This window comes from Staurois parvus, unplaced genomic scaffold (genome assembly GCF_062004578.1).
Source record: "Staurois parvus isolate SC_StPar_1 unplaced genomic scaffold, SC_StPar_1.0 ptg001701l, whole genome shotgun sequence".
NCBI lineage: Eukaryota > Metazoa > Chordata > Amphibia > Anura > Ranidae > Staurois > Staurois parvus.
The window spans coordinates 162,814-190,798 of record NW_028319497.1 but is presented as its reverse complement, the minus strand read 5'-3'; the positions used below and the strand labels follow the sequence as shown (position 1 = coordinate 190,798).

Sequence of the window (27,985 nt, the reverse complement as noted above, 5' to 3'; positions counted from 1 at the left end):
GGAATTTCGTCCTCCTGCTTCTACAAAGTTACAATGTGCAGTCTGATCATTGGGGGAGAAGAGGAGGCAATTCCTCAGTCTCCCCTTCCACAGTGATCAGACTCTGAGGAAGGGGAGACTGAGGAAATGCCTCCTCCTGTCTTCCACAAAGTTTCAATGTACAGTCTGATCACTGGGGGAGGGGAGACTGAGGAAATACTTCCTCCTCCTTCTACAACGTTACTATGTACAGTCTGATCACTGGGGGCGGGGAGACTGAGGAAATGCCTCCTCCTCCTTCTACAAAGTTACAATGTACAGTCTGATCACTGGGGGAGGGGAGACTGAGGAAATGCCTCCTCCTCCTTCTACAATGTTACAATGTACAGTCTGATCTCTGGGGGAGGGGAGACTGAGGAAATGCTTCCTCCTGCCTGCAGCCATCTGGTGACATCATCTCAACCTAAGCAAAGTCAATATATTGAGCTGAAGGATAGCTCTTTGGGCTCCATTCACATCATGCTTGTGCAGTGGAATGTACATGCGTTTCAATGCGTTTTCCAAGGATTCCCACACATCATGTATGAGAAACACCTAAAAGAAGTCTCTGACCCAGGGGCGGACTGACAACTCATGGGGCCCCCGGGCAATAGGGGATCATGGGGCCCCTGTATCCTTGCCCAAACTCAAAAAAGCCTATGAAAAAGGTACCAGGGGCATCTCATGGGGCCCTTTACTGACCCCGGGCCCTCGGGCAATGCCCAAGTTTCCAGATGGTCAGTCCGCCCCTGGTCTGACCCTTTTGCCAAATTGCAGCACCATGTGTTTTGTCTCGTGCAAAACCTGTGCATTAGCAGATGCACGGGGGGGGGACATTCAGAATGAATTGCACTGCTGCACCTCTGCTAAGAAGCAGCACATCTCTCTGTGTCAGGGAAGTGCGTGATTTTGCATGAACTGCCACTCCAGGCTCCTCCGTCCCGATCCGATGACCCACACTGTGGGTGCTGGCTGGGAAGAGCCCGACTCAGGGCATTAAATTGAGAAAGAAGAATGTCCCGAACGCCACGCGCCAGCATGCCTGAGTCGCTTGAGTGCAAGCAGCCTTCACTCAGCTCCGTCCCCGACGCGTTTCGCCCAGGGGGGTTGCATCATGGAGGACCTGGGCTGAGGCCGTTTCCACTCAAGCAAGTGTTGGGCATGCTGGCGTGCGGGTTCGGGAAATTCTTCTTTCTCAATACAAAGGTACAATGTTGCAGTCTGATCACTGGAGGAGCAGAGACTGAGGAAACGCTTCCTCCTGTTTGCAGCAGATTGGTGACATCATCTCAGCCTAGGCAAAGTCACTAAACTGAACTCTAGGATAGCTATTTATTGATAAGAGGTGGAGCTTTTATCTGTGGCACCTTCTGTTCTTCTGGCCTCAGAGTCAGTTGGGACTCTGACATCATCTGAGACAAATCCGGCCCACTCCTACTTCTGGATTATATTTATGATGTCATCAGAGGGCGGGGTCTATATGCACTAATATGGCAGCCACCACAGTACTGTGCAATGGATGAAGAATGGACAAAAGAGCAGCTACAGGATATCCACTGTAAGTGGTTGATCATTCTCTGACTGTTCTGGCTCTGTCTGAAGGATAAGGTGGACTAAGTCCAGAACCAACTTAAGTGAACTGCTTAAAGGGTTCCTCTGGACCTCTTTCTATGGCCAACCCTGGAACGTATGCTGACCGGGTTCATGCATTGAGGGCCCTACTGTCTGAAGGATAAGGTGGACTAAGTCCAGAACCAACTTAAGTGAACTGCTTAAAGGGTTCCTCTGGACCTCTTACTGTGGCCAACCCTGGGATCCTGGAACATACGCTGACCGGGTTCATGCATTGAGGACCCTACTGCTGCAAGGCAGGAGTGCTAACCAATATGCCATTGTGCTGCGTCATTAAAGTACTAACTCTAACCCTAACCTCTTACTATGGTCAACCGTGGGATCCTGGAACGTACGCTGATCGGGTTCATGCATTGAGGGCCCTACTGTCTGAAGGATGAGGTGAACTAAGTCTAGACTTAGTGGTTAGCACTCCTGCCTTGCAGCAGTAGGGTCCTCAATGCATGAACCCGGTCAGCGTCCAGGATCCCACGGTTGGCCATAGTAAGAGGTCCAGAGGAACCCTTTAAGCAGTTCACTTAAGGTGGTTCTGAACTTAGTCCACCTCATCCTTCAGACAGTAGGATCTTCAATGCATGAACCCGGTCAGCGTACGTTCCAGGATCCCACGGTTGGCCATAGTAAGAGGTCCAGAGGAACTCTTTAAGCAGTTCACTTAAGGTGGTTCTAGACTTAGTTCACCTCATCCTTCAGACAGTAGGGCCCTCAATGCATGAACCCGGTCAGCGTACGTTCCAGGATCCCACGGTTGACCATATTAAGAGGTCCAGAGGAACTCTTTAAGCAGTTCACTTAAGGTGGTTCTGGACTTAGTTCACCTCATCCTTCAGACAGTAGGATCTTCAATGCATGAACCCGGTCAGCGTATGTTCCAGGATCCCATGGTTGACCATAGTAAGAGATCCAGAGGAACCCTTTAAGCAGTTCACTTAAGGTGGTTCTGTACTTAGTCCACCTCATCCTTCAGATATAAAAAAGAAACAAATAAAAAAGTTCCACTGGTATTCTACTCATGGAGCTCACAGGAAGGCTTTCATTCTATGTGTGTGAAGGGCTAGCAAAGACCCCAACTCTGACCCTAACCTAAAGGAGCCCATTTAACCTTTCACAAACCAAAGCAAGCCATTCAAACCCTCTATTAAAGTACTAACTCTGACCCCAACCCCTAGCCATACAGTTGTGACCAAAATTATTCAACCCCCAATGCTGTAAAGGGGTTTAGGGACTATAGTGTACATTTGGAATTGTATTCAGAATCAAATCCTACAAGGACGTTGTAACTACCCAAATGCAACTAAAATGACATCAATTGTTTATGTAATACAGTAGTAAATGGTTCTTATGTGGTTTCTTCATTGCCACAATTATTCAACCCCTTAAAGACTACCACTCTGAAGAACAGAGGTTCATACAGGTGCTTTCCATCAGGTATTGAAAACACCTGTGGATGTCACCGAGCAGCAATCAAGCATAATAAGCACCAATTAGGCAGCTTTAAAATGACTGTGATACTCAGCTCCTTCTAGACATTTACTGGTGTGGTTACAAACATGGTGAAGGCAAGAGAATGGTCCAGGAAGACAAGAGAAGAGGTGATTTCTCTTCACAGGAAGGGCAATGGCTATAAGAAGATTGCAAAGATGTTAAACATACCAAGAGACACCTTAGGAAGCATCATTCGCAAATTCAAGGCAAAGGGCACTGTTGAAACGCTACCTGGTCGTGGCAGAAAGAAGATGCTGACTTCGACTGCTGTGCGCTACCTGAAGCGTAGAGTGGAGAGAAGTCCCCGTGTGACTGCTGAGGAACTGAGAAAAGATTTGTCAGATGTGGGTACAGAAGTTTCAGCCCAGACAATAAGACGCACACTGCGTAATGAAGGCCTCCGTGCCAGAACTCCCAGGCGTACCCCCTTGCTGTCTCCAAAGAATAAGAAGAGTCGACTGCAGTATGCCAAAAGCCATGTGGACAAACCACAAAAGTTGTGGGATAGTGTTCTGTGGACTGATGAAACAAAATTAGAACTGTTTGGGCCCATGGATCAACGCTATGTTTGGAGGAGGAAGAACAAGGCCTATGATGAAAAGAACACCTTGCCTACTGTGAAGCATGGTGGAGGGTCAATCATGCTTTGGGGCTGTTTTGCTTCTGCAGGTACAGGGAAGCTTCAGCGTGTGCAAGGTACCATGAATTCTCTTCAGTACCAGGAGATATTGGATGGAAACGTGATGCAGTCCGTCACACACCTGAGGCTTGGGAGACGTTGGACCTTTCAACAGGACAATGATCCCAAGCATACCTCCAAGTCCACTAGAGCATGGTTGCAGAGGAAAGGCTGGAACATTTTGGAGTGGCCATCGCAGTCACCAGACTTAAATCCGATTGAGAACCTCTGGTGGGACTTAAAGAAAGCAGTTGCAGTGCGCAAGCCTAAGAATGTGACTGAACTGGAGGCCTTTGCCCATGAAGAATGGGCGAAGATACCCGTAGATCGCTGCAAGACACTTGTGTCAAGCTATGCTTCACGTTTAAAAGCTGTTATAACTGTAAAAGGATGCTGTACTAAGTACTAAGATTGAATGTCACTTGGGGGTTGAATAAAACTGATAATGCTGTGAGCACAGAAAAGACATTTGTGGTTATTTCATTATAACTGTTATGTTATATTTGTCTGACCTACAAGTGCCTCTTTAATGTAAATGTAAGCAAGATGACTGAATGATCAAAAGCAATGTCAAACTGGCCAAAACACTCAATTTCAGTGGGGGTTGAATAATTTTGGTCACAACTGTAGCTCTAACCCGCTAATAAAATCCAAAGTTTGACCCTAACCGTATAACTCCAGCCCCCCAACTCTACCCATACCTCTAATCCTAACTCCTTAAACCAAAGGATCCCGTTAAACTTTCACAAACCAGATTAAGTCATGCTAGACGCAACTTCCTAACAATAACCCTAACCCCGAGCTTCTAACCCTCTGACTCCGATCCTAATCCTCTAAATTTAACCACCTAATCCAGAAGATCTGGAGGAAGTCACGATAAACCCCTAGATCCAACCCTCTATTTCAACCCTAACTCTAATCCTAACACCTAGCCATAACCCCATTCCTCTAATCCTAACCCTCCTTTAAAACTCTTAAAAACCAAAACCCCAACCGACTAACTAGAAGCCCAACCTTCTGAGTTTAACTCTAACCCCCTAACCCAAAGGATCCCAGTTAAGTTTTCACAAACCAGAGCAAATCATGCCTAAACCTAACCCTCTAATTGTAGCCCCAATCCTCTAACCCTCCAACCTTAACCCCCAAACCCTAACCCTTTTTTAAAACTCTAGGTTCAACCCTAACCCTTTAACTCCAACCCTGGATTCCCACCATTCACAAACTAGAACAAATCATGCTGACCCCAACCCAATAACTCTAACCCTCTAAACCCTAACCCTATCCCTTTAACCCTATGACTCTAACCGTAACCCTCTACACCTAACCCTAACCCTAACCCTCTACACCTAACCCTCTAACCCTAACCCTCTACACCTAACCCTCTAACCCTAACCCTCTACACCTAACCCTCTACACCTAACCCTCTAACCCTAACCCTCTAACCCTAACCCTCTACACCTAACCCTCTAACCCTAACCCTCTACACCTAACCCTCTACACCTAACCCTCTACACCTAACCCTCTAACCCTAACCCTCTACACCTAACCCTCTAACCCTAACCCTCTACACCTAACCCTCTACACCTAACCCTCTAACCCTAACCCTCTAACCCTAACCCTCTACACCTAACCCTCTAACCCTAACCCTCTACACCTAACCCTCTAACCCTAACCCTCTACACCTAACCCTCTACACCTAACCCTCTAACCCTAACCCTCTAACCCTAACCCTCTAACCCTAACCCTCTACACCTAACCCTCTAACCCTAACCCTCTAACCCTAACCCTCTAACCCTAACCCTCTACACCTAACCCTCTAACCCTAACCCTCTAACCCTAACCCTCTACACCTAACCCTCTAACCCTAACCCTCTACACCTAACCCTCTAACCCTAACCCTCTACACCTAACCCTCTACACCTAACCCTCTAACCCTAACCCTCTACACCTAACCCTCTAACCCTAACCCTCTACACCTAACCCTCTAACTTCAACCCTAACCGTAACCCTCTACACCTAACCCTCTACACCTAACCCTAACCCTCTACACCTAATCCTCTAACCCTAACCCTCTAACCCTCTAAATCTAACCCTCTACACCTAACCCTAACACTCTAGCCCTCTACACCTAACCATAACCCTCTACACCTAACCCTCTACACTTAACCCTCTACACCTAACCCTAACCTTCTACACCTAACCCTCTATACCTAACCCTAACCTTCTACACCTAACCTAACCTTCTACACCTAACCCTCTACACCTAACCCTCTAACTTCAACCCTAACCCTCTACGCCTAACCCTCTATGCCTAACCCTCTACACCTAACCCTAACCCTCTACACCTAACCCTCTACGCCTAACCCTCTACACCTAACCCTAACCCTCTACACCTAACCCTCTACACCTAACCCTAACCCTCTACACCTAACCCTCTACCCCTAACCCTCTACGCCTAACCCTCTATGCCTAACCCTCTACACCTAACCCTAACCCTCTACACCTAACCCTCTACACCTAACCCTCTACACCTAACCCTCTACACCTATCCCTCTACCCCTAACCCTCTACCCCTAACCCTCTACCCCTAACCCTCTACACCTAACCCTCTACACCTACCCCTCTACCCCTAAATCCCCAATCTTAACCCTCTAACTCTAAACCTCTGACTCTAACCCAAGGATCCCCGTTAACCCTTCACAAGTCACACTGAGCACACGATGAGAAGACACATCAGTACAGGTTACTATCAATGAAAACTGTTTGAGAGAAATGTAGGCAGCTCGGCACGCTGATATTTAACACTGTTTTGCGCACTCAGAAGATGGGAGCAACTGTTAGAGGTAACCCATCACCACTGACGGAAGCTGCACCATCACCATGATATTTGAGATATTTGCCCCTTGGCCTCTATTGGGCTCTCTGTGGCCATCCTGGAACCTGTTTTTTGACCTCTTGTGTATTTTTTCTTTGTAGGAACAAGAAGATCCAAACAAACTGGCGACCAGCTGGCCAGACTATTACATCGACCGCATCAACTCCATGGCAGCTGTGAGTGACTTCCATCTCAATGTATTTATTTTAATGAATTGTTTTGTTTTAGAAATGAATGATTATGAGAGAAGAAGGTTTCTGCATCGCTTGGATGGCAAAGATAATAAAAGCAGAAGTCCTAACTGCACAAAAGACGCAAAAACGTTCATTTAAAGTGTTACTAAACCCCCAACAGTGCAATCAGTCTGTAGATGCAGTAAAGCATGCTTGTTATACTCACTGTGGGACCTAAGGGGTTAATCCTCCGCATTGTGTAAAAAGGCTGTTTGATCCTGTCTTCTCTGATCCTTCCTTTCTTCTACTGTTCCCAATCTGCTGATAGAACAGAGCCCTGAGGGCAAGCTGCACATGCTCAGTTTGGTGTGTATTGCTAGATAGTTTTTGGGGTTTTTTTTTCATTAGAGAGTACATGTGATCAGCACAGGGCCAATCAGCACTGTCCAGACAGAGGGTCAGGGGGTCATGCAGCCTCATAGGACAGTCAAAGGAGAATGAAAACTCCTCCTACAAGCTTTAACCAATGCTCTGCTGGACACTGATAGAGGTTACAAGACTGCTCTATACTGCTGATGAGAAAAGGTATTTAGCAGTTTATATTTACTAAAATAATTGCATTTCCATGTTATGTGTACTGTGGGGGACCGGATATAGTGAATGCGGGGTCCGGGGAGAGCGGATATAGTGAATGCGGGGTCCGGGGGGAGCAGATATAGGGAATGCGGGATCCGGGGAGAGTGGATATAGGGAATGCGGGGTCCGGGGAGAGTGGATATAGTGAATGCGGGGTCCGGGGAGAGCGGATATAGTGAATGCAGGGTCCGGGGAGAGCGGATATAGTGAATGCAGGATCCGGGGAGAGCAGATATAGGGAATGCGGGGTCCGAGGAGAACGGATATAGTGAATGCGGGGTCCGGGGAGAGCGGATATAGGGAATGCAGGGTCCAAGGAGAGCGGATATAGTGAATGCGGGGTCCGAAGAGAGCGGATATAGTGAATGCGGGGTCCGGGGAGAGTGGATATAGTGAATGCGGGGTCCGGGGAGAGTGGATATAGTGAATGCGGGGTCCGGGGAGAGCGGATATAGTGAATGCGGGGTCCGGGGAGAGCGGATATAGTGAATGCGGGGTCCGGGGAGAGTGGATATAGTGAATGCGGGGACCGGGGAGAGCGGATATAGTGAATGCAGGGTCCGGGGAGAGTGGATATAGTGAATGCGGGGTCCGGGGAGAGTGGATATAGTGAATGTGGGGTCCGGGGAGAGGGGATATAGTGAATGCAGGGTCCGGGGAGAGCGGATATAGGGAATGCAGGGTCCGGGGAGAACGGATATAGTGAATGCGGGGTCCGGGGAGAGCGGATATAGTGAATGTGGGGTCCGGGGAGAGCGGATATAGTGAATGCGGGGTCCGGGGAGAGCATATATAGTGAATGTGGGGTCCGGGGAGAGCGGATATAGTGAATGTGGGGTCCGGGGAGAGCGGATATAGTGAATGCGGGGTCCGGGGAGAGCGGATATAGGGAATGCAGGGTCCGAGGAGAGCGGATATAGTGAATGCGGGGTCCAAGGAGAGCGGATATAGTGAATGCGGGGTCCGGGGAGAGCGGATATAGGGAATGCAGGGTCCAAGGAGAGCGGATATAGTGAATTCGGGGTCCGGGGAGAGCGGATAAAGGGAATGCGGGGTCCGAGGAGAGCGGATATAGGGAATGCGGGGTCCGGGGAGAGCGGATATAGGGAATGCAGGGTCCGGGGAGAGTGGATATAGTGAATGCGGGGTCCGAGGAGAGCGGATATAGGGAATGCGGGGTCCGGGGAGAGCGGATATAGGGAATGCAGGGTCCGGGGAGAGTGGATATAGTGAATGCAGGGTCCGGGGAGAGCGGATATAGTGAATGCGGGGTCCGGGGAGAGCGGATAAAGGGAATGCGGGGTCCGAGGAGAGCGGATATAGGGAATGCAGGGTCCGGGGAGAGTGGATATAGTGAATGCGGGGTCCGGGGTTTAGTAACACTTTAAATATATGTATACAGGATAGTCTCCAAGGATATAAATCTACTTTATGGGCACCAAATGCTTTTCAAACCCAGATATTACTTTGTAAAGGTTGCACTGACATCATCACTGGGCTGTACATAGCCTGTGCAGAGAGTAGAGCTGTTGGAAGGAGTCCAGCAAGCCCCACCCACCACAGGCTGCCTGCAGAAATCTAAAAGAAGGGGCGGAGACAAGACCAGTCTCCCTGCACAAGACGAGAGAGCAGCAGTGAGTGGTCTTTAATACAGGAAGTCTCACACAGTGTCAGTGACCATGCTGTACTGCCTAACTGCACTGGAGGTCAGACTCTAGGCTGTGCTGTTTGGCAGGGATGTCTGGATCACAGAACCAACTGAACAGAACTAGAAATCCTTCGACGGGTCACAGTCCCCAGAGATGTATTTCAGTGTATTTATCGCCTTGCTGTGAGTTCGGCTCAGAGGACGATGTTGTGGAATGGTTTGTGTTGAACGAATATTTTCGGGAAGGGCCAAGTTGGTGTTTTCTTTGTCTGATGATTTATGATGGTATTGTGTTGTTGGACCGTCCTCCACAGAGGTTCATGAGTGAGCATTGAACCCACACAAATAATTATTCTTTCATCCGGCTGCTAATAAAAAAAAATCCCTCATCTATCACAGAGTGCGTGGCCCCCGGTGAGCCGCCATGTACACTCCCGCAGGACCATTAGAGGAGGATCACCGCGATAACAGGAGATGGGGGGGGGGTCACGGTATAATGGAAGTCCTATTATCAACGTCATCCCGCCAGGCAGAAATTTTGGTCCCTCCACCCATATATAGTCCTTCACATTTTAGTGGATGATTTAACTTTTCCAGAGGATTCCCCCTCCTCGCCCTCCAGATGATTCCCCCTCCTCGCCCTCCAGAGGATTCCCCCCCTCGCCCTCCAGAGGATTCCCTCCCCTTGCCCTCCAGAGGATTCCCGTTCCCCGCCCTCCAGAGGATTCCCCTCCTCGCCCTCCAGAGGATTCCCTCCCTCGCCCTCCAGAGGATTCCCCCCCCCCCTCGCCCTCCAGAGGATTCCCCCCCTTGCCCTCCAGAGGATTCTCCCCCCCCCCCCATCGCCCTCCAGAGGATTTCGCCCTCCAGAGGATTTCCCTCTTGCCCTCCAGAGGATTCCCCTCCCCTGCCCTCCAGAGGATCCCCCCCTCACCCTCCAGAGGATTCCCTCCCCCGCCCTCCAGAGGATCCCCCCCCCCTCGCCCTCCAGAGGATTCCCGCCCTCGCCCTCCAGAGGATCCCCCCCCCCTCGCCCTCCAGAGGATTCCCCCCCCCTCGCCCTCCAGAGGATTTCCCCCCCCCCTCGCCCTCCAGAGGATTTCCCTCTTGCCCTCCAGAGGATTCCCCTCCTCTGCCCTCCAGAGGATCCCCCCCCTCGCCCTCCAGAGGATTCCCTCCCCCGCCCTCCAGAGGATCCCCCCCCTCGCCCTCCAGAGGATTCCCCCCCCCCTCGCCCTCCAGAGGATTTTCCCCCTCCCTCTCGCCCTCCAGAGGATTCCCCCCCCCCTCTCGCCCTCCAGAGGATTCCCCCCCCTCGCCCTCCAGAGGATTCCCCCCCCTTGCCCTCCAGAGGATTCCCCCCCCCCCTCGCCCTCCAGAGGATCCCCCCTCGCCCTCCAGAGAATTTACCACCTTTCCTGACCGGGTCGCTGTGTTACTTTAGCTGACAATTGCGCGGTCATGCAATGCCGCACCCAAATGACATTTACATCCTTTTTTCCCCACAAATAGAGCTTTCTTTTGGTGGTATTTGATCACCTGTGCGGTTTTTATTTTTTGCCCTATAAAAAAAATGAAAATTTTTAGAAAATAACAATATTTTGGACTTTTTGCTATTACACATGTCCGGTAAAAAAATGAAAAAATCGAATTTCTTCCTAAATTTAGGCCAATATGTATTCTGCTCCATGGCTTTGCTAAAAAAAAATCCCGATGTGTGCCAATTAAATTGGTTTATGTTGTTAGCTGTGATTGGTCAAGCCAGTCACATGATACAGACAGGGCCAATCACAGCCCATCTGTATCATGTGATCAGCTTTGCCCAATCACAGATAATCACAAAAAAAGTCTGAATGAATCAGTTTCATTCGGTAACAATGATTGCAAATATCAATGAAATACATCGGTATTAGCAATCATAATGTGTTAAAAAAAAAAAAAAATCCTGATCACTCGCCCAGAGTAGTTCAATGTTGCTACGGTAACATTGTATTGCTTTGGTCACAGCGTGCTGAAAAATAAAATATTAAAAAGAAGAAAAAATAAAATAAAAAATAAAAAAAATAATAGAAACATTTGGAAAAAAAAATTAAAATTCAATTATTATTATTATTTTCACCAAAGAAATGTAGCGGAATAAATTTTGACCTAAATATATGAAGAAATATTATTTATTTGCAAACTTTTATAACAGAAACGAATAAAAGTACAAAAGTCTGAATGAATCAGTTTCATTCAGTAATATCAGTAAAATACATCGGTATTAGCAATCATAATGTGTTAAAAAAAAAAAATCCTGATCACTCGCCCAGAGTAGTTCAATGTTACTACGGTAACATTGTATTGCTTTGGTCACAGTGTGCTGAAAAATAAAATAGTAAAAAAAAGAAAAAAGTAATAAAAAAAGAAAAAAAAATAATAGAAACATTTGAAAAAAAAATACAAATTCAATTATTATTATTATTTTCACAAAGATATGTAGCGGAATACATTTTGACCTAAATTTATGAAGAAATACTATTTATTTGAAAACTTTTATAACGGAAACGAAGAAAAGTGTGTTTTTTTTTCAAAAGTTTCAGGTGTTTTTTGTTTTATTTAACAAAAAATAAAGAAAAACAGTGGTGATACAACCTAAAGAAAGTTCTATTTGTGTGAAAAAAATTATAAAAATTGAATACAGTGTTGCATGACCGCGCAATTGTCATTCAAAGTGCGACAGCGCTGAAAGCTGAAAATTGGCCTGGGCAGGAAGGTGGAGAAAGTGTCCGGACTGGAAGGGGGGGGGGGGGGAAGTGTCCGGACTGGAAGGGGGGGGGGGAAGTGTCCGGACTGGAAGGGGGGAAAGTTTCCGGACTGGAAGGAGGGGAAAGTGTCCGGACTGGAAGGGGGGAAAAGTGTCCGGACTGGAAGGGGGTGAAAGTGTCCGGACTGGAAGGGGGGAAAGTGTCCAGACTGGAAGGGGGTGAAAGTGTCCGGACTGGAAGGGGGGGGGCAAGTGTCCGGAAAGGAAGGGGGGGGGGGGCAAGTGTCCGGACTGGAAGGGGGTGAAAGTGTCCGGACTGGAAGGGGTTGAAAGTGTCCGGACTGGAAGGGGGGGAAAGTGTCCGGACTGGAAGGGGGGGAAAGTGTCCGGACTGGAAGGGGGGGGGGAGTGTCCGGACTGGAAGGGGGTGAAAGTGTCCGGACTGGAAGGGGTTGAAAGTGTCCGGACTGGAAGGGGTTGAAAGTGTCCGGACTGGAAGGGGGGGAAAGTGTCCGGACTGGAAGGGGGGAAAGTGTCCGGACTGGAAGGGGGGGAAAGTGTCCGGACTGGAAGGGGGGAAAGTGTCCGGACTGGAAGGGGGTGAAAGTGTCCGGACTGGAAGGGGGTGAAAGTGTCCGGACTGGAAGGGGGGGAAAGTGTCCGGACTGGAAGGGGGGGAAAGTGTCCGGACTGGAAGGGGGGGAAAGTGTCCGGACTGGAATGGGGTGAAAGTGTCTGTGGTTAAACCTGAAATTAAATAGGACTTTAATTGTTTTGATTTTTCACTTGAGGGGCCTCTTTGGGCTGGTTGTGGACAGACTCAGAAAGTTGGCCCCTGTGCAGTTACTGCATAGGAACACTGCATCAGCTGAAAATTGGCCTGGGCAGGAAGGGGGTATAAGTATCCGGTATTGAAGGGGTTAAACAAGCCCATATAGTAATAGTAACAATAATATATCCAAAGCAGGGGCGGACTAACTATTCGAGAGGCACTGCCCGAGGGTCCGGGGTCAGTAGGGGGCCCCATGAAATGCCCCTGGTACCTTTTTATAGGCTTTTTTGGGTGTGCTTTGAGTGTGGGCAAGGACACAGGGGCCCCATGATCCCCTATTGCCCGGGGGCCACATGAGTTGTCAGTCCACCCCTGATCCGAATTGTTTCTTGTATGAAATAAAAAGCTGCAGTCATACCGCGCCATGCAGTCCTACAGGAGGGGGGATGCTTTCCTGTCCTTGTTCAAATATGGCGAATTGTTCCCTGACAGTGGAGCGGCGGGGTGGGGGGGAGGGCATTGCGCTTCACCGACCGCCGCGGCTGTTTATTTTTTCCTGTAAACAGACAGTATATTTCTATGATTCATAGACCCTCTTTAGCTACTGCAAGATGTTTAATTTACTGCGATGTTTTCCGCTGCATCCGTCTCGTGTGACGTCAATCCTTCCAGCTGGAAGTCTCAGGAACTCATCATTATTTTAGTGCATCTTCCCATCCAACTTCAAGACGGAAAACACAAGGACACGATTCCATCTTCTGTTAGCGGGGCTTTGCTCTGCAATCCGTAATATTGCTGAAGAGTTGAGGCCACACCCTTCTCTTACCATAACCACTTAATGGTTGAGCCCCATTGCATGCCAAGGACAGAGAGGTGCCCTCATAGTATAGATCAGCCTTTCTATGCCAGGGTTCTGTGGAGCTCTAGGGTTCCTTCAAAGCTTGCTAGGGCTTCCTTGAGCAACAACGAAGTACTGATTCTCAAATGGGTAACCATTGGCTCTGACGATCTTTTTATCTGTCTGTAGGGTGGATATTCTTCCTTGAGTCATCATTATTTTAGTGCATCTTCCCATCCAACTTCACAAGGACACGATTCCATCTTCTGTTAGCGGGGCTTTGCTCTGCAATCTGTAATATAGCTGAAGAGTTGAGGCCACACCCTTCTCTTACCATAACCACTTCATACGTTTTGGGGTTGGTTGAGCCCCATTGCATGCCAAGGACAGAGAGGTGACCTCATAGTATAGATCAGCCTTTCTAAGCCAGGGTTCTGTGGAACTCTAGGGTTCCTTCAAAGCTTGCTAGGGCTTCCTTGAGCAATAATGAAGAACTGCTTCTCAAATGAGTAACCATTGGCTCCGATCTTTTTATCTGTCTGTAGGGTGGATATTCTTCCCAAAGACCACAAAAGTAGTTATTGTTATTAGTGTGGGTTCCTTGAGTTGGGAAAGGTATTTCAAGGGTTCCTCCATGTTATAAGGGTTGAAAAAGGCTGGTCTTGATTAATGAACCTAACAACTTATATCTGGGTAGCTATTTGCCCCTATGGAGGGTACCAGCACCCCTGGTAAGTTGCATTGACTGGAGAAGCACAAGCCCATTTGGGACTTAGCATACCTTTAGGATACACTGCCAGGCTGCAGCTTCCCTTTTCCTGGGCCTTCATCCAGCTGCAGATGCCTTAACCTCCTACAGTGCCTCCTAGTTCCCATATTGCCCCCAAACTTCCCATAGTGGCCCACAGTGTACCCAGGCCCACTGAGATCCCTCAGCCTCCGCAGTGTCCCTCAAAATGCTACAGTGATCCCTCAATCTGCTTCAGAAGCTACAGCTCTCCATAATGTCCTCAACCTCAAAAAGTGTCCCCCAACCTCTCACAGTGCCCCCCCCAAATTCCTCTAGAAAGCTCATCCCCTAAAGGACCACCAAGTCTGCTACCCCTAACTCATTCCACAGCCCTATCCCCCCATTGTGAAATCTAGCCCCATTCAGAGCCTTCCAGCATTTCAATGCACATTTTGCATTCCCATGCTTTTATTGTGCGACTATACACTTTACTTTTGGGGCATGGAAGGTTTTGGAAGACTTTACAGGACTTGGACTCAAAAAGCTTGAGAATCCCTGTCCTGCATAAAACCAATGTGAATGGAATCAGTCACCTAAAACCTCATACCTGCTGATATCAGTGGGAGGAATAGTGCCCCATTATTGGTGTCAGTGGGAGGAATAGTGCCCCATCATTGGTGTCAGTGAGAAGAATAGTGCCCCATCATTGGTGTCAGTGGGAGGAATAGTGCCCCATCATTGGTGTCAGTGGGAGGAATAGTGTCCCATCATTGGCATCAGTGGGAGGAATAGTGTCCCATCATTGGTGTCAGTGGGAGGAATAGTGTCCCATCATTGGTGTCAGTGGGAGGAATACTGCCCCATCATTAGTGTCAGTGAGAGGAATAGTGCCCCATCATTGGTATTAGTGAGAGGAATAGTGCCCCATCATTGGTATCAGTGGGGGGAATAGTGCCCTATCATTGGTGTCAGTGGGAGGAATAGTGCCCCATCATTGGTGTCAGTGGGAGGAATAGTGCCCCATCATTGGTGTCAGTGGGAGGAATAGTGCCCCATCATTGGTGTCAGTGGGAGGAATAGTGCCCCATCATTGGTGTCAGTGGGAGGAATAGAGCCCCATAATTGGTGTCAGTGGGAGGAATAGTGCCCCATCATTGGTGTCAGTGGGAGGAATAGTGCCCCATCATTGGTATCAGTGGGAGGAATAGTGCCCCGTCATTGGTGTCAGTGGGAGGAATAGTGCCCCATCATTGGTATCAGTGGGAGGAATAGTGCCCCATCATTGGTATCAGTGACAGGAATAGTGCCCCATCATTGGTGTCAGTGGGAGGAATAGTGCCCCATCATTGGTATCAGTGGGAGGAATAGTGCCCCATCATTGGTATTAGTGAGAGGAACAGTGTTCCATCATTGGTGTCAGTGGGAGGAATCATTTCCCATCTTTGGGGTCATTGGGAGGAATAGTGCCCCATCATTGGGGTCAGTGGGAGGAATAGTGTCCCATCATTTATGTCAGTTGGAGGAATTGTGCCCCATTGTTGGTGTCAGTGGGAGGAATAGTGCCCCATCATTGGTGTCAGTGGGAGGAATAGTGCCCCATCATTGGTGTCAGTGGGAGGAATAGTGCCCCATCATTGGTATTAGTGAGAGGAACAGTGTTCCATCATTGGTGTCAGTGGGAGGAATCATTTCCCATCTTTGGGGTCAGTGGGAGGTATCATGCCCCATCATTGGGGTCAGTGGGAGGAATAGCGCCCCATCATTTATGTCAGTTGGAGGAATTGTGCCCCATTGTTGGTGTCAGTGGGAGGAATAGAGTCTCAAGGGCCAGGTAAAGACAAGCAAAGGGTGACATTTGCCCCCCATCACTCCTTCAGATCACAAACAAGACCACTCATTCTTCCTATTGACCATCGCACTACTTTATCGTAGGTAAAGTCATAGATATAGTAATTATTAGAAGGGGTTCCCTCAGACCAGAAAGGTGGTTCAAAGGTTCCTCTGTGTTAAAGAGGTTGAGAAAGGTTGATATACACGACAGAGCAGCCATTATCAGTTCTGTAGAATCCTGGTTGAAGTTGGTGGGGCACCATAAGCTGTGGGTGATTGACCTCACCTCCTATTTCATGGTACAGGCCTAGTTCTGGAGCCAACACCGCTTGGCAGAGCCAGCCACATGATGGCGATATTTTTGGCTGTTTGTAAGGGCGGCATTTTTTCCACTGACACCCAATGGTTTTAGCCAGGGTTTCCAGAGAACAGAATTTTTTTCCTCTGGACTAAAACGATATAGACATCAATTGGTGGATGGTGGAGGTCTTTACCCGGCTATGGACAGATTGGAGACAAAAAAATATTAAAAATAATACACCTTCATAAACACAGACTCAACATCACACACTTTTGGCCATATTATGAAGCAACAGTATGACCTTACTACAGCCCAGAGGGGAGCTTGGTTAACCTCCCTAGCGATCTGATTATGTCCATATTTCTGTGCTCAAAACGGTACATTTTTTTGCATGGAAATATGTCATTTTTTTATTGTCGGCTGTAATTCTTAGGAATAACTCACTGAAATCTGTCTGAACAAGAGTCTAGTAAACATCCCGGGGATGATAAAACTTGAAACACGAAATCATAAATTATAATTTAATAAATAATCATAAAAAATAATAATATAATAATAATAAATGTAATTCAATAATATAATCACCAAAAACGCTGAAATGTGAAATAGAGCGCCAAGTTCTCCCATCGCTGAGCTCAGTCGCAGAATCGTTTTCAGTGTCTGATGAGGAATTTCCCCCACCAATCATTATCACTCAATTCTGCAAGTGGTTCTGATTTACTATCGCTGTTCTCTAGCCGGTCTAAAACCGCGTCTGACCTAAAGGGACGCTTTTTGGACGCCATGGACGTTTCTCAGTTTCCAGGCAGAAAGCACTCGGGACACAATGTATGTGAAATGGTTTGATACAGGAATGTTATACTCTGTGATTTTACTATATTTAGTGAATGTCACTTTTTGTCATTTTCAAATTTCCCGCCAGTTCCGTCCCCCGTACGTCCCGACGTCGCAGGGGATGGAACCCAGAAGACAGATGCCGGCATCGGCCGGATTACATTGCTGGGGACACTGCAGGGGGGACATCGCGGGAGCGCAGGACAAGGTAAGTGCAGAAGAGATCCCGGAGCAACGCTGCAGTGTATTCCCGAGTGTAGCTCGGGGGGGGGTTACTGCTTGTGGTGCTGAAACTTTACCCCGAGCTACACTCGGGATTACTGCCAGGGGGGTTAATCATGTCCCTGTACAGTATTTTTCCCTTTAACCCCTTGCCTACAGGGCACTTTTACCCAGGGGCGGACTGACAACTCATGGGGCCCCCAGGCAATAGGGGATCATGGGGCCCCTGTGTCCTTGCCCAAACTCAAAAAAGCCTATGAAAAAGGTACCAGGGGCATCTCATGGGGCCCCCTACTGACCCCGGGCCCTCGGGCAGTGCCCGAGTTTCCAAATGGTCAGTCCGCCCCTGCTTATACCCCCTTCCTGCTCAGGCCAATTTCCAGCTTTCAGCGCTGTCGCATTATGAATGACAATTGTGCGGTCATGCAACACTGTACCCATATGAAATTTTTATCATTTTTTTGTGACAGGTAGAGCTAAGTAGGTAAGAGCTAAGGTAAGTGACCGAGGGATCGCGGAGCAGCGCCGCATGGCAAGCCCGAGTGTAGCTCGGGGTTACTGCTTGTGGTACTGAAACTTTACCCCGAGCTACACTCGGGAATACCGCCAGGGGGGTTAAGGGACATATCAAAATCATGTGACCAGCCTATCATCCAATCACGGAGTTCTTTTTTAAGCAGAGAGAACACCATGGAACAGTGCAGGCTTCATAACACAGTCTGCATTTTATGAATGGCCTGTAAAATGGAGAGTGGGTAGCTATATTTACTCTCCACAATAAATAGGTCTCTTAGTTCCCCATTCTTCATCCTGGGAATGAAGTCAGTTCTAATTAATCGCTACATCGCAGTGCCTTGTGATAATGTATGAGAAATATGTTGATAAGATATACTGAATGTTACATGTGCAATGTTCCTGGAGGGTCACTGTAACGGAACCGGACCCCGACAACACTTGGGTGATTCCGTTAGACTCCCGATTCCCCGTCCGAACACAGATCCATGGACACCCCCCTTGAAAATCACTCAGGAACAGGGGCAGACTGACAACTCATGGGCCCTCCGGGTAATAGGGGATCATGGGGTCCCTGTGTCATCGCCCACACCCAAAAAAACCTAAGAAAAAGCCAATGAAAGGTACCAGGGGCATTTCATGGGGCCCCCTACTGACCCCAGGCCCTTGGGTTCACGCCCGTGCCCTTGGTTCCACACCCAAAAAACCTATGAAAAAGCCAATGAAGAGTACCAGGGGCATCTCATGGGGCCCCCTACTGACCCCGGGCCCTCGGGCAGTGCCCGAATGCTCGAATGGTCAGTCAGCCCCTGCTCAGGAAATAAACTGCTTTATTTTAACACAGACACAGGATATATACACAGGGCGGGGCAATACATTTAGTAACAAGAGACACACAGCAGACACCCCCCACCAAGCCAATACATAAACACATACATCCCATAATAGTTTGCTCCCAAGCAAGACACACAATAGAACAATGGGACAACCAAGTGGCATTAAACAATGAACAACCCCCACACCCCACCTATACATGTCTACTCAATATCAGGACATCTCACCCTGCACCCCTAACAGGGTGACTTACACGTAAGAGGGACATGGGGAGCTTAGACAGGGGTCTCCCCACCTCTCCAAAGTGAGCTGGGTTCCATGGGCCCCCCATCCAAAGTGACTTCCGCCACAGTCAGCCACTCACATCTTGGCTGTGTTCACAATTATCTGACACAGATCAGCCCCTGACTTGCTACAAAGTTACAATGTTGCAGTCTGATCGCTTGGGGAGAGGAGACTGAGGAAATGCTTTCTCCTGCCTGCAACTGACTGATGACATCATCTCAGTCTAGGCAAAGTCACTGACTGGAGTTCAAAGTTAGAGCTAGAAAAAAAAAAACAGTTGCTGTCTGTTGTGACACGTCGGGAATTTATTCATGAAAAGTTACTCATAGGTCCACCTTTAATGGTTTGTAAAGACAGGTTCCCTTTTTATCAGGTCCTATAAAAATTGAACACCAGAATAGACTAAGGCCATGACTTCAGATGAGGCCTCGAGTCCGTTCACACACATGGTAGGCGACCCATTGGTAGCACAGGAAGATGTCGGTTTCATTGTTCTCAGCAGGGTAGATAAGGGTCAGCATATGCAAATACAGCTGCTCATGGCCTCCTCTCCCATTATGAACCTCTTCCGCCATCACAGTAGATTAGCCCTGAGCACGGAACGCGCAGGGGATAGAAGCGGGGTCTGCTGTCCGTTCCCTGTCCACACCCGACACATTATGCCATGGTGAACTAAGAATAATTTATCAGCTTCTTGGCTGTTCAGAGATATGGAGAGACGATGGTGGGGGGGGGGGGGGCAGCCGTACAGTACAGACTGATATCCAGGAGCCAGAGTGGGCATGTGACACGTCCAAGGTTTCCCCATTTCCCAGGACATCTGGAAAACATTGCCAGGGCTCCGTCTGCACAGCTGGTCCCAGAACTACCAGCATTTAACCCGTCAGGAGCATGCTCAGTGCGGAAGCAACAATAATCATGTTTGATCATGGCTATGAGAGAAGGGGGCCAATAATAAGAAAATGGGCCCCAGCTTATTGGGCCCTAAGTTAGCTAAATGTTTAACTTCGCTAAATGAATTACCCTAATAAAACATCCAGTTTACAATTATTTTGGTACACTTTATGGCCAGAAGTTAGTGGACACCTGACCATATGGGCTTGTTGGACATCCCATTCCAAAGCCATGGCCATTATAATAGAGTTGCCCACCTTTGTGGCTATACCATCCTCCACTCTTCTGGGAAGACTTTCTACAAGATTTTGGAGTGTCTGTGGAAATTTCGTGCCAATTTGTGAAGTCAGGTACTGATAGGATGAGAATACCTGGCTCACGATTGATGTTATGGGATGTTTAGAAGAGTTGAGATCCACAGGTTTTCAGTAGGGTTGAGGTCCAAAGGTGTTCAGTAGGGTTGAGGTCCAAAGGTGTTTAGTAGGGTTGAGGTCCAAAGGTGTTTAGTAGGGTTGAGGTCCAAAGGTGTTCAGTAGGGTTGAGGTTCAAAGATGTTCAGTAGGGTTGAGGTCCAAAGGTGTTCAGTAGGGTTGAGGTCCAAAGGTGTTCAGTAGGGTTGAGGTCCAGTGTTCATTAGGGTTGAGTCCAAAGGTGTTCAGTAGGGTTGAGGTCCAAAAGTGTTCAGTAGGGTTGAGGTCCAAAGGTGTTCAGTAGAGTGGAAGTCCAAAAGAGTTTAGTAGAGTGGAGGTCCAAAGGAGTTTAGTGGAGTGGAGGTCCAAAGGTTTTCAGTAGGGTTGAGGTCCAAAAGTGTTCAGTAGGGTTGAGGTTTAAAGGTGTTCAGTAGGGTTGAGGTCCAAAGGTGTTCAGTATGGTTGAGGTCCAAAGGTGTTCAGTATGGTTGAGGTCCAAAGGTGTTCAGTAGGGTTGAGGTCCAAAGGTGTTCAGTAGGGTTGAGGTCCAAAGGTGTTCAGTAGGGTTGAGGTTTAAAGGTGTTCAGTAGGGTTGAGGTCCAAAGGTGTTCAGTATGGTTGAGGTCCAAAGGTGTTCAGTATGGTTGAGGTCCAAAGGTGTTCAGTAGGGTTGAGGTCCAAAGGTGTTCAGTAGGGTTGAGGTCCAAAGGTGTTCAGTAGGGTTGAGGTTTAAAGGTGTTCAGTAGGGTTGAGTCCAAAGGTGTTCAGTAGGGTTCAGGTTTAAAGGTGTTCAGTAGGGTTGAGGTCCAATGGTGTTCAGTAGGGTTGAGGTCCAAAAGTGTTCAGTAGGGTTGAGGTCCAAAGGTGTTCAGTAGAGTGGAGGTCCAAAGGAGTTTAGTAGAGTGGAGGTCCAAAGGTGTTCAGTAGGGTTGAGGTCCAAAGGTTTTCAGTAGGGTTGAGGTCCAAAAGTGTTCAGTAGGGTTGAGGTTTAAAGGTGTTCAGTATGGTTGAGGTCCAAAGGTGTTCAGTATGGTTGAGGTCCAAAGGTGTTCAGTATGGTTGAGGTCCAAAGGTGTTCAGTAGGGTTGAGGTCCAAAGGTGTTCAGTAGGGTTGAGGTTTAAAGGTGTTCAGTAGGGTTGAGGTCCAAAGGTGTTCAGTAGAGTGGAGGTCCAAAGGTGTTTAGTAGAGTGGAGGTCCAAAGGTGTTTAGTAGAGTGGAGGTCCAAAGGTGTTTAGTAGGGTTGAGGTCAGGGCTCTGTGCAGGAAACTCAAGTTCCTCCACACCAATCTGGTCAAACCATGTCTTAATGGAGTTGGCTTTGTACACAGGGGCACTGCCATGGTGGAACAAAAAAGGATCTTCACCAAACTGCTACCACTAGGATGGAAAATCACAATTGTCTACAATGTCTGCTGTAGTTTTGAAAGTAACCTTCACTAGAAACCATGGCTATTAATATGGAGTTGGTCCCTAACCCTTTCCTTCTTTTTAGCTATGATGTGATGGTGATGATTTTGGAGTGTGTCTGTGGAAATTTGTGCCCATTTGTGATGTCAGGTACCAATGTTGGAAGAGAAGACCTGGCTCACGAAGACTCCAATTCATCCCAAAGGTGTTCAGTAGGGTTAAGGTCAGAGCTCTGTGCAGGACACACAAGTTCCTCCACATCACACTGGTCAAACCCTGTCCTTCTGAATCTGGTTTTGTACACAGGGGCACAGTCATGTTGGAACAGAAAAGGGTATTCCCCAAACTGTTACCACAAGATTGAAAGAGAACAATTGTATATAATGTCTTTGTTGCAGTTTTGAAAGTACCCTTCAGTAGAAACCATGGCCATTAATATGGAGTTGGTCCCTAACCATTCCCTTCTTTGTAGCTATGATATCCTCCACTCTTCTGGGAAGACTTTCCAAGGAGGGTGTCTGGGAATTTGCACCCATTTGTGAGGTCAGGTATTGACGTTGAAGGAGAAGACCACCATCAGGGTTCCACTGCATCCCAAAGGTGTTCAGTAGGGTTAAGATCAGGGCTCTATACAGCTCACTCGAATTCCTTCACCCTAGAATGGTCAAACCATGTCTTTATGGAGCTGGCTTTGTACACAGGGGCACAGCCATGTTGGAACAGAAAAGGGTCTTCACCAATCTATTGCCACAAAGTTGGAAGAGAACAATTGTATACAATGTCTCTGCTGCAGTTTTGAAAGTACGCTTCAGTAGAAACCATGACCATTAATATGGAGTTGGTCCCTAACCCTTCCCTTCTTTGTAGCTATGATATCCTCCACTCTTCTGGGAAGACTTTCCAAGGAGGGTGTCTGGGAATTTGCACCCATTTGTGAGGTCAGGTATTGACGTTGAAGGAGAAGACCACCATCAGGGTTCCACTGCATCCCAAAGGTGTTCAGTAGGGTTAAGGTCAGGGCTCTATGTAGGACACTTGAGTTCCTTCACCCTAGAATGGTCAAACCATGTCTTTATGGAGCTGGCTTTGTACACAGGGCACAGCCATGTCGGAACCGGAAAGGGTCTTCACCAAACTGTTGCCACAAAGTTGGAAGAGCACCATTGTCTACAATGTCTTTGTATGATATAGTACTAACTGGACCCTTCAGGGATCTCTACATGACATAACACCCATTCAAAGTCAGTCCATACATGACCAGCCCGGCAGACCTTAGGCACGTACCCAACCTCTTATCAATAAAAACCAGCGCAAACCCACATAATCAATTGCATTACTCAACTTATTAAACAAACTTAAAGACTGTGACAAAAAAAAAAAAAACACTTTTGTGCTAGTAAAAATTAAATTATAAAATATATAAAAATAAATATATAAATATAAAAAATTAAAATTCATAAGTCCAGTGACAAAAAAATCCCAAAAACTTAAGTAGACAGTCCCGTGACAAAATAAATCAATTAATAATTAAATTATAATTTTCATTGGATTCTTCCGTGCCTTTGATCCCTTCACCATCCACCAGTGCAAAAACCAACATTAACCGCACTCACCAGATATTAGTGAGTCACACGCCTTTCAGGAATATTAAGGGCTCCTGGACCCCCTTTACATTTTATGAGACCTCCAAATGCTGCTTCCTCTTATGTCTGGGTGCCTCTTCTGCTTACTCCTCTCACCGAATCCCCCAAGGAAAATCAGGAAGAAGAAAAGACCATAGCGTGATACCGTAGTGGTTTCTCATCAAAATAATCTCTGCAGACCACTCACATTTTAGCGGGATATAACCCGCATTTTATTAGAAACAACAATGATTTTCTTTCAAAATGATCCACTTTCCAAGTACAGCGACTTTGCATAAAGACCCCACAGCCTGGTATACAGCAGGATGGCAGACCTCAGATGCAGATTCATCCACTATGCTAAGATGGCCCCTTGGAACGCACCGCTCGGCGTGCGTTCCACTCACCGGAAATGACGACAGACGCCGGAACAGGCAACCGGAAGTGCGTCAGTGCGTTTCGCCCCACCCACAGGGCGTTATCATCTTGAGGTCTGCCATCCTGCTGTATACCAGGCTGTGGGGTCTTTATGCAAAGTCGCTGTACTTGGAAAGTGGATCATTTTGAAAGAAAATCATTGTTGTTTCTAATAAAATGCGGGTTATACCCCGCTAAAATGTGAGTGGTCTGGAGAGATTATTTTGAGGAGAGACCACTACGGTATCACGCTATGGTCTTTTCTTCTTCCTGATTTTCCTTGGGGGATTCGGTGAGAGGAGTAAGCAGAAGAGGCACCCAGACATAAGAGGAAGCAGCATTTGGAGGTCTCATAAAAAGTAAAGGGGGTCCAGGAGCCCTTAATATTCCTGAAAGGCGTGTGACTCACTAATATCTGGTGAGTGCGGTTAATGCTGGTTTTTGCACTGGTGGATGGTGAAGGGATCAAAGGCACGGAAGAATCCAATGAAAATTATAATTTAATTATTAATTGATTTATTTTGTCACGGGACTGTCTACTTAAGTTTTTGGGATTTTTTTGTCACTGGACTTATGAATTTTAATTTTTTATATTTATATATTTATTTTTATATATTTTATAATTTAATTTTTACTAACACAAAAGTGTTTTTTTTTTTTTTCGTCACAGTCTTTAAGTTTGTTTAATAAGTTGAGTAATGCAATTGATTATGTGGGTTTGCGCTGGTTTTTATTGTTTTTTTTTGGTTTTTGCACCTGTGTACAGCAGCATCTCACGGGGAATTGTGTGTATAATAGGAGAGTCCTGGGCGCTGAGGTTTTGTCTTTTTTACGTACCCAACCTCGACAACATCCAAATGAAGAAAAAGGAAAGATCTCCCACTGTGTCAACTGGAAATGTTTTTACTTTATTTTCAAATTAGTTCAGGATACAAGATAAAGCTCGAAAATGTTTCCAGCTGAACATTGTCCACATTGTCAGCATCTAGACTTTTTTGATGTGTTCCTCACCCAACAATCCCTGAATTTTTCTTAAAGTGGACCGTCCATGCGGTGCCAGATTAAAACTCTGTGGAGGCCCCTAGGCAGTCGACACCTTGGGTCCCCCTTTCGCAGGTTTCTGGAGGCTTCTCGTGGGACAACATTGAACGAAGTAGTGTGCAGCTCGATGGAGATGACCATCACTACTGTGCTTTACACGTATGTAGGTTGCACCACAATGTACGGTTTATGGATTTTAAGCTGTTATTAGGTATATTACACGAATACAGGATTTTCTCTATATAGAGTCTTTGATTCTTTTTTTTTTCTACATTTTTAAAACAAAAAGCTTCATTTTCTTTCAAGATCACCTCAGTATTATTTTGATCCATTGTCTCTGGGACCTTAAATGGTGTGGAGCCCTTAGGCCAGTGCCTACTCTGCCCATGGCCAACAGAACGTCCACTTTTTTTCCATCAGCCCCCCCCCCCCCCAGCTTAAATGGCATTGAAAAAAAATAACATTTGTAACCGAACCATTGCCCACCCCCCCCAAAAAAATAACTTACCTCAACCCTGGCCCCCAATGCGTTTGAGAGGCCTAAGTGATGTCACGGTGTCTCCTGGCAGACTTAAAGTGGTTGTAAACCCTTCCATATATCTGGTGAAGTGACCGGCCTCAGGTGATACACAGAGGTGAAAAAAATCCTTCTACATAAGTTGTACCTCTTTATTTTCTCTACATCCGTTCAGAGTCCAGAATTTACACAGCTTGTCTGAGATTTCAGAAAGCAGGGGATTTGTCCTTCCTGGCTGTTTAGGGCAGATGGAAGAGTCGGTTAGTGTATGGCCAGAATAAAGTGGTGGTAAGGCCTTCCATACACCCAGGGAAGTGACTGGCCTCAGGGGATACACAGAGATGAAACAAATCTTCCTACATAAGTTGTACCTGTTTATCTGCAGTATTCTCTTCTCTACATCCATTCAAAGTCCATAATTTACACAGATTGTTTGAGATTTCAGAAAGCAGGGGATTTGTCCTTCCAGGCTTCCAGTGCCCAAGGTAGAGTTGCCAAACTGCGCCCCCACCCCCCCCCCCATTCATGATGTGCAAGCTTGGGGGATCCTACGCCCAGCAGTTTCTTGCTTGTCAAAATCACTACTCCTGTCAGCCTTGTAACAGAATGAAGACCCCCCCCCATCCCTTCAGTAAAGCTATGGCGCCCAGGGCGGCCGCCCTTCCCACCCGCCGCTTGTCCCGGCTCTGCAGATCTTCCTATGTAAGTTGTACCTGTTTATCTGCAGACCTTTCTTCTCTACTGTTGCTCAAAGTGCAAAAGTTATACAGCTTGTCTTAGCTTTCAGAAGACAGGGGGCGGAGAGCTGAGATTATTCTCTGCAGTGAGGAGATCTCTGAGAGCTAATTGGAGGGAAGAGACACACCCATTTCACACAGGAAGAGAGCTGAGGCTGTCAATCGCAGGCCGTGTGCTGCAGTTCCCTCCCCGTCACCTGTTTTTCTTTTGGTGTCAGAAAAACGTGTCAGAAATGACTCGTGCTGATAGCAGGGGAAGGAGGCAGCGGACAGAAATGACACTTCGTGCTCTGGACTGAGACAAGTACACATTATAGAGGGATGTGCTTTGTTCATATTTCATGTCTGAGGTTTGCAGGCAACTTTAGGAATTGGAAATCCTGCAAGAATTCATTTCAGCCCTTTGCAAGAGCGCATCCTAGTAGGATTTGGGAAGGCGGGGTCTGGCTGCTTGTTGTTCTCTTTGAGCAAACCCAACACAGACCCCGATCCTGGAGCACGCTGCGTATATTGCCGCATCTTGTCTTAGTGACGGGAGTGCCAGAGGATGCAAATTTGTTGCTGCATTTTGAATCATATTTAAAGTTTTGTACTCTGTATGTAAATGTTCATTTAGTCTAGGTTCACAGCCATGCGTTTTCCGCTGCGTTTTGCATAATGCACAGCAGTCCATTTAACATGGTTTCCTATAGGACACGTTTACATCTCCGCGTTTTCACCCGCTGCGTTTTTTTGCAAAGGGTCGGGGTCTTTTTTAAACACAAAACGTTGCATTTTTGGTTGTATAGACTTCAATGGAGTCGCTAGAGAAAAGCATGTAGTGCATTTTTTTATGCGTTTTTGATGTGCTTTGCATTTTATTTTTGCCCAGCCACAAGTTGAAAAAAACCCCAGCAAAATGCAAAACGCATAAAAAATGCATAAAACGAACCGCAATTAGCACTGCAGAAACGCATCAAACGCAAACTGCATAGGTGTGAACCGAACCTAAGGTCACGCCTGCTGGGCCCCTCCCACAGCTCTGCACTCTCCTCTACTTGTGCAGGATGACTGGTCTTGTCTCCGCCCCTCCTGTCATTTTCTGTAGTGGGTGGGGAATGCTGGGCCCCTCCCACAGCTCTGCACTCCTCTACTTGTGCAGGATGACTGGTCTTGTCTCCTCCCCTCCTGTCATTTTCTGTAGTGGGTGGGGAATGCTGGGCCCCTCCCACAGCTCTGCACTCCTCTACTTGTGCAGGATGACTGGTCTTGACTCCACCCTTGCTTGTAGTTTTCTGTAGTGGGTGGGGCCTGCTAGGCCCTGTGACGGTCGCGCGTCAGACCCCTGCCCTTCTCACCAAACTCGTGACTGAAGGACTAGCCAATCTAAAACCGCGATGTCATGTGCGTAACAATGCCACGCCCAACTGCACCCTGCACAACGATTTTCCAGCTCACTGGACCACAAATCGATGTACCGCCAGCCTGAGCGCGATTGTTACTGGGTCAGGGTAATTACGCAATTAACCCTTCACACTGCCACCACCTCCTTTTTGTACAGAGAAAGAGGAAACTCAGCAATATCAGCAATACACTAGGATGATTGGATAATCGTCTGTATAGCACTGTCACCGCAGACAGATTATACAGAGAGTTAAACATACACAGTAGCGCTCTTCAGCGGCAGGAATTTGTAAGTTGCATTAAAGAGTTTTAGAAACAGTTCAACACTTTCAGAAAGTAAGATTTATTACTAAAAGGTCAAAAGGGTGCAATAAAAATATTTACAGAAAAAAGATGTAGCCAATATATATATAAATATACAGAAAACAGCAAAGAGATAACAGAAAGGAGGTTAAAGGGTTAAAGTACTTGCCAATCAGCCTTGGGTTAAGCAGATCAAGTTCAG

General features: G+C 47.2%; 1 protein-coding gene across 4 annotated transcripts in view; it reads left to right on the top strand.

Annotated features, from left to right (window-relative positions):
• LOC149434702 (disheveled-associated activator of morphogenesis 2-like) overlaps positions 1-27,985 on the top strand; it is a 344,618-nt gene that overhangs the window by 156,152 nt on the left and 160,481 nt on the right. For all 4 annotated transcript variants that reach the window (XM_089663497.1, XM_089663496.1, XM_089663499.1 and 1 more), the window contains exon 4: positions 6,791-6,865. In XM_089663497.1, coding sequence (XP_089519623.1) covers positions 6,791-6,865 — 75 coding nt within the window. The remainder of the gene's footprint in view (positions 1-6,790; positions 6,866-27,985) is intronic.